Source organism: Populus nigra, chromosome 2 (assembly GCF_951802175.1).
Source record: "Populus nigra chromosome 2, ddPopNigr1.1, whole genome shotgun sequence".
NCBI classification, from domain to species: Eukaryota; Viridiplantae; Streptophyta; class Magnoliopsida; order Malpighiales; family Salicaceae; genus Populus; species Populus nigra.
This window is the reverse complement of record NC_084853.1, coordinates 39,956,747-39,963,911: the sequence shown is the minus strand read 5'-3', so window position 1 is coordinate 39,963,911 and position 7,165 is coordinate 39,956,747. Positions and strand designations below refer to the sequence as shown.

The following is a 7,165-nucleotide window of genomic DNA, read 5'->3' as shown; positions in this document are numbered from 1 at the left end:
CACACATGTATAGTTTGAAACAACAATAAATAGATTAAGGCATCACTTTTTAATTAAGAGATTGAGCACATTCAAGTCTATTTTATAGGATTTTTATTTGGTTTTATTATTTGATTTAGTTTTATTTTATTTTAGATTTCATCTTATTTTAGTAGATTGTTAGGTATGTTTTGATTATGGTTTGCTTTAGATTGTTTAAGCGTATATTTATATGAGATTGACACCTTTTGATGGTTTATTAAAGAAATTGCAGACATACCCTAATTTCTCCTCTCTTCTATTCTGCTTCTTCTTCTTCCTCAATTGATTGTTGTCCCGTATTACATCAACATTGATATATACCACAAATTAGGGCTGGAAAAGAAGAGATCACAAGTGGGTGGGTGGGTGGGACACAGCATGTTGGATACGATCGCGTATGACGCATGTACATGTTCACCATACGCATAAAAAGCTACTGAAATTGGACGGCATGGGCATGCATGCAGGACAAGGAATTTTGCATATTCTTAAGAATTTGATATATAGAAAGATTCTTGCATGTTTATGATCAAGAAGAATAAGCAAGAAGATGCATTTATACACAAGATTTGATTTGTGATAGCTAGCAAAGGCCAAGTAGCTATAGCTAGTACTGTTGTCAACTATTTTTTCAATTATCTTCACACGGCCTTTTCCATCTTTGTAAGGGCAGATTTTGTCCACCTGTTAGTTCGACAGGGAAGTACCGAATCTAAATTTTCTGTTAACGAAAAGAAAAGATTTTCTCCATCTCTGTAAACTTTGTTAGCTAATGAAAAGAGAAGGAAAGTTTTTTTTTTTTTTTTTGAAGAGGATATGCACACAGAGATCAAAAGAGAAAAGCAAGAACGTATAGATCCATTGCCAATTTTATTTTTTTTCATCATAATAATAAGCTAACAAGATCTATTCGAGTTTTGAATGTAAAGGCACAACTCAGTGGCATTCTCCTCTTCAAACAAGTGTAAATGTATGTAGTTCTATTTTCCTGTGTTCCTTTTCTTTTGCAAGTAGAATTTGGTTTTTCTTTTCCTTCCTCCTGTTTCTAGAATTTTGCATACCATTAATACGGTGAGGGGACCAATTCAAGAAAGTGAGAATGGATTGGATAAACTCTATCTTCCTCCACATCAGCCACGCCCAGCAGATGCTATGCTACAATGACAAGTGACCCAAATGTGTCAGGCAATCACAAGAAACAAGTTTAACTTGATCCAGCTTTAAGAACTACGTCGTGTGCTGTCTATGCATTCGTATACATTCATCAGGAATTTTTCGATAATCTTAATTCATAGGCGAGGCAAGACATCTGTGTAGAGATTAAGTTAATGGAATATTTGCAGAGAGGATGAACAAGTGACCCAGACCTTCCATGCCTTTGACATTCCACATATATATACCAGCCACTATTGAAAGGGCATTGAGATTCTTCATGGTGGTGAGATATGAAAAAAGGTATTCTTGTCCATCCTTCAACAACGAATACTTATCAATATGATCAGTAATTAACTTCGAATTCTATATTTCAGATGCTACCAACGGGGGGCCGAAAGTATGTTCTGCTAATTGTTAAATGTATTGTTTTTATTCCTACACTGTTTAGCTGTACGGAAAATCTATCCTGGAGATTTGAATTACAGTTATAGATGACAGGTACAAGTTGTTTATAGCACAAAGGGGTCACTATCAAATAAATCATGCATAATTTGCAATATTTTTCTTATCCAAACAAATATCAGAAGGATCTTTCTCTTTTTATCCTATAGTTTGTTTTTCCTTTATGGATTAAACAATGCTATCCACCACCCCTCAACTGCCCTTATAAATAAGGCCTGATGAATCTCAAAGTCCACCAAAGCAATTCCTCAGTAACTAGCAGCTACAAGCTTCTGCACTCAGCTTGCTTCCCTGCAGGTTTTTTTCCTTTCTTGATTAACTTAGTGTTTCTTCCAAGCTAATTCTAGTAGCACTCAGCTAGCTGTGAATAGCAAGAGAATTGTTTCTTTTCTTAGCAACACCAGGAAAAGGTTTTAGAAATGGATAAGGTTAGAGATTTGGCATCGAGGAACGCTGCAGTGATCTTCACCAAGAGCTCATGCTGCATGTGCCACAGCATCAAGACACTTTTTTATGAACTAGGTGCAAGCCCCGCAATTCATGAGCTAGACCGTGAAGCCAATGGTAAGGAAATGGAGTGGGCTTTACGTGGGCTAGGGTGCAACCCCACCGTCCCAGCTGTCTTCATAGGTGGAAAATGGGTAGGATCAGCCAAAGATGTGCTATCCCTGCACCTGGATGGCTCTTTGAAACAAATGCTCATGGAAGCCAAGGCAATCTGGTTCTAGCTATAGTACCTCTCAAATAAGCCACAAAGTACTTTAGTTTAACGCTGTATGATATGGAAATAGCTCTTATGCTATGTTGAAAACAATGTTGTCTTTAAGGGCTTTGCTTTTTCTTGAGTTCCCTGACTACATTGTATAAAAAAACGTAATATTATGATAAAAAATCCTGAAGATCAGTTTTCAGGGGGGTGTTTAAGATTTCAATGATGCTTTCATTTCTGTCCATAATCAGAAACCTACCTGAGAACTTTGAGCATATTTTTACTCTGTTGGCTTGATGCCTATCTTATAAAAAATGGAGATCAGGCAAGCATTTACTAAAGTCACCTATCCTGAACAATTAGAATTCTCACTTCAGAATATCTGGCAGAACTGCCATGTGCAAGCTAAATTAAAATATAGGATAAAGTTCATCTCCATAGAAGAAATTTTCGGACAGAAATTTATCCGCTTGGTAAAATTGCAATTCTTGGCAGAGCTTCCTCTGCACAACTGTCAAACTGGTAGGAAATATTTGTGGATATATTTTAACCTTAAACATGGTTATTTTTACCCCTAAATTTTGGAATTGAGACCTTTTAATCACTTCTACATGGATACCTTTGCTAAGGGAATGACAAAAAGGTGATGCTCGAACTTTTATGCGTCCCATAATGTATTCCTCCATATCCAGAAAGCAAAAACTTTGTCCAATGTGACTTTTATGCATAAACTAAGAATATAACATCCATGCATATGATTTCCTAGATGTGCATATCTACATATGTGATGAGTACAAAAATCTAAGATGCTTAGATATAATGCTTAATGTATTATTGGTTAATATTGTCATAACCTAAGTTTTTTAATAAATAAAAAAAAAATGAATGGATAAGAATATATTTGAAAATGGGGTTAAGACAACATAAAATTTAAAGTTTGAGGATGAAATTATTAAATTTGAGAGTCAATTGGTCAATAATTAAAGAATTAATAAGTTGGAGACTTTAATTAAAATTTGGATTGGTTTATTTAATAAAATCAGGTGCTTAATTAAAGAATTAATAAGTTTGAGGACTTAGTTAAGTTTTGATTTAATTAATTAAAGAAATCAGGAGTTTGATTAAAAAAATACCAAAGTTGTTGGCTGATTAGAGGCAAAATTTCAGGAGATTAAAGACTATGGACCATAGTGAAATTGCGGGTTTACTTTAGGGATTTTAACTGATTTTTTCAGGGATAATTTGAAAGAATTAAAAGTTGAAGATTTAATTAAGGACTAAATTGAACAATCCGGAAATTAAAGACTATTTTGTAAACAATGTTATAATTTAGGGATTTTAACTGGTTTTTGGGCGAGCAACTCGATCTCTATAAAAGGGAGAGCAAAACAGTGGAAGGGGGGAGAAAACAGAGGAAAAAAAACACCAAAACGAGTATTGGCCCTGCCATTACCTTCATCCCTGCAGAAAAAGAAGAACCCAAAACATCAGTTTCCATAGAAAGCCGACACTTTCATCATCTCAGGAGCTGCTGGAAGACTAAAGCATACGGTGGCACAGAAGCAAAAGAAAGTAGAAGGAAAAGTCAAAAGCAAACGAGAGGCACCACCGCGCTGCAAACATCTTCATCGTCTCCAGAAGCAGGAATCCCCATTCTTCATCTCGTTTTGCATTCTTTGAATTTAGTGTTGCAAGAACATTGTGCGAAGGTAATTTAATTCCCTTCACATTGTTCATGCACGCGTGAAGTCACTTCAGGCGTGTTTTCTTTGATTTTGCCAAGCCGGGTCACTAGCTTGGGTCAGTGACCAGGCCGGGTTGGTTGGGTCTAGCCCAGCCCATATGGGCTAAGCTGGGCCCAGCCCCTAAAAAGATAAATAAAAAAAATATGTGTATGCATAAATTAAAAAATAATATAGATTTATTAGTTTATTCACTGACGCCAGAGTCAGGAATAAAAATATTAATTTAAATTTATTTTATTTTATTTAGCTACATAAAAATTTAAAAAATATATGTGTATGCATAAAAATAAATTTTATTTTTGTTTTTATTCACTGACGCTAAAGTCAGGAATAAAAATATGGATTTAAATTTATTTTGTTTTATAACTATGTAATATTTACCAACGCTAAAGTTGGAAGTATCCGTAGTTGAATATGTACTGGCGCTAGAGTCAAGAATATTATAAGCAAATCATCATAGCAAAAATGAATAAACATTTAGTAATTTAAGACAAAAGCATCAATGCAGTCTGCCTCAGGCAGAACGTTTAAGGGGTAATAATATCTTTCTTTTTACGTAATTAGTCTCGAACCATAGAATCTATGTTGACTAGTTAGGGTTCCTAGTGACCATAATACTAGGTGGCGACTCATTAAACAAAACTATTCCCCATCAAAAAACAAGATGCCAAAAATCTATTCTTTTCCATGAAAATTTTTAAAGCCACCGCAATGTTGAATGTGACAAATATTTTAGTTCAAATAATCTAATCCATTCTTTCTAGTTAAGATGTCTGACAGCTTGAAATGAAAATTGCAGGTGGTTGGTAGCTGGTGGTTCCAGTAAGCCAAAGTGGTTGATAATGGGTACATGTAAAAGGTCTATTTTGATGGATGCTTGGACTCTCCAATGCTTAAGTCAGTAACTTTAAGGAGAGAGAAAGTACAAAGATGTGTTAAAGTGATAGGCTCTGAAAATATGTATGTTGAAAGTCTTATAAATTAAGAGATTATGAACTTTAAGTTTGAAGGATTCATAGTGTATTTATAACCCATGAGTATTGTCCTTTAATGGAGAGGAGGAGATGAAGAGTAATTTTACCCTTGTGATATATTGAGTTGTATTCTACTCAAAATAATATATATTGAATCAGTATAAAATAACAGGGGCACTCGCATGAGGTCCTAGAAAAATTTCCAGGAGAGAGTTAGGCTAGTGCAAGTTGTTTGAGCTCATTAAAAGTTAAAAAAAAAAAAACAAAAGCTCATACCCACTTATGAGCCCATGGAGTCAGAACCATGAATGAAAACTTCAAGCTCTATGGATTGGACCTAGGGCGAGACCATAAAGTGGGGCTCCTCCTCTAAAGCAAGACTATGGATTGGAGCTCCTCTTCTAAGAAGAGACCATGGATTCAAGCTCCTCCTCTAGGGTGAGCCCATGAAATCAATGTGACTAGATACATTGAAAGGGGCCTTTTAAAGAGGGTTTGGGCCCATTAAATTTATGTTTATCAATATACCTCCCAAGTCTTTGTAAAAAAAAATTGAGGCTCATGTCATAGCAAATCGGCCACTTTTACCCATATATGGTTTTCCATTACTTGTTTCAGCTTGAGCAAGCTTTTATCTAATAATGCATAAATTTTTCTCCGGATGGCATGTTCCCTTACCTCTCTTATCAAGGCTTTCAAGGTTACTAGCTCAAGCAATTCTTCTACCTTGAACATCTTCTTATTGAACCTTTTCAAATATATCCGAGTAGACTCGATCTCTTGTTGGGTAATACTAAATAGCTCCATATAGCTTTTCATGGAAAGAATGTTGGTGTTGAAGTGTGTCACTAGCTTAGTGTAGAGGTCATTTTTTTTAGGGTCGTAGTTATTTTTCTGGGTATGCTCATGTATAGACCTTTTTTTAATCCTTTGTCTGATAGGCTATTTGGAGCCTGAGGAGTTTGGCATGGAATGACTATTACGACAATTGGTTTCCCTCTCATAGTAACTAAATAGAGGACATTCAAAGTATCAGCTCTGTACATGGGTATCACAATGAGGGAAGTGACCCCTTGATGGACTATAATAATTGTCATTTTATTTAGTCTCCTTTGGGTAGTGTAATCGTTTCCGGGCGACTCGTACAGCTAGTGGTCGTGGCGCTTAGGTGTTATGTGTTACTAAAGGTGTCAAGATTTGTTAGGGTGACAATGTCTGATTTTGCTCTTTAGTTGCCAACACGGACTGAGTGAAGAGTTACACCTGACAAGTGAGTTTTTGACTGTCTGGCTGGGTAGAAGTGTTCATGATGATGGGTAAAGTTATCAAGCGTCCTGACACAACTGTATCTTGTTTGTGTGTCATGGAATGGCCTAGAAATATCACATACAAGTTTTAGAAACTAATGGCTTTTTTATTTGTTTCTCATAAACGACATCAATTGATAAATCAATTCAAGATGCTTATGAAAAAGGCTAATGTATTAGATAATTGATTAATCTCTTAGTTCAAGTAATTTAATTTATTCTCCCTAACCAATGTGTCTGACGGCTTAATATAAAAAGCCTAGATGGTTGGTAGCTAATAACTAGTGGTGTTAGGTAAGTCAAGGTGGCTGGTAACTAGTACCTACAAAATATCTTATTTGATGGATGTGGGAACTCTTTGATGCATAAGTCAATAACTTTATGGAGAGAGAAAGTAAAAATATATTTTATAAAGATAGACTCTGAAAATATACATGTTGAAAGTGTTAAGAATGAAAAGTTTGTGAACCTTGAGTTTGAAGGATTCATAGTGTATTTATAGCTGATGAGTTTTATCCTTTTACAGAGAGGAGAAGCTAAAGAGTAATTTCACCATTATTATATTTTGATTTGTATTATATTCAAAATAATATGTATTGAATCAATATAAAATAATGAGGTACATGAATAGGGTCTTGGAAAAATTTTCAAAGTAATGTTAGGCTCAGATAAGTTTCTTGAGCCCATTAAAAGTAAAAAAAAAAATAGATCCAAACACACTTTCTAGGGTGAGCCTATAAAGTTGGGCTCCTTCCCTAGAACGATCCCATAGAGTTGGGCTTGGGCTCCTCC

The 7,165-nt window shown here is 35.2% G+C and overlaps 1 protein-coding gene across 1 annotated transcript; it reads left to right on the top strand.

The window, feature by feature from the left end:
- The first annotated feature begins 1,863 nt into the window (after window positions 1-1,863).
- On the top strand, window positions 1,864-2,570 carry LOC133682220 (glutaredoxin-C11). The gene has a single exon (XM_062105503.1). The coding sequence runs from the start codon at window positions 2,058-2,060 to the stop codon at window positions 2,364-2,366; it is 309 nt and encodes a 102-aa protein (XP_061961487.1). The 5' UTR covers window positions 1,864-2,057; the 3' UTR covers window positions 2,367-2,570.
- Window positions 2,571-7,165: the final 4,595 nt, after the last annotated feature.

Coding starts and splice junctions, on each gene's coding strand:
- LOC133682220 (XM_062105503.1), top strand. CDS start 2,058: ATGGATAAGGTTAGAGATTTGGCATCGAGGAACGCTGCAGTGATCTTC.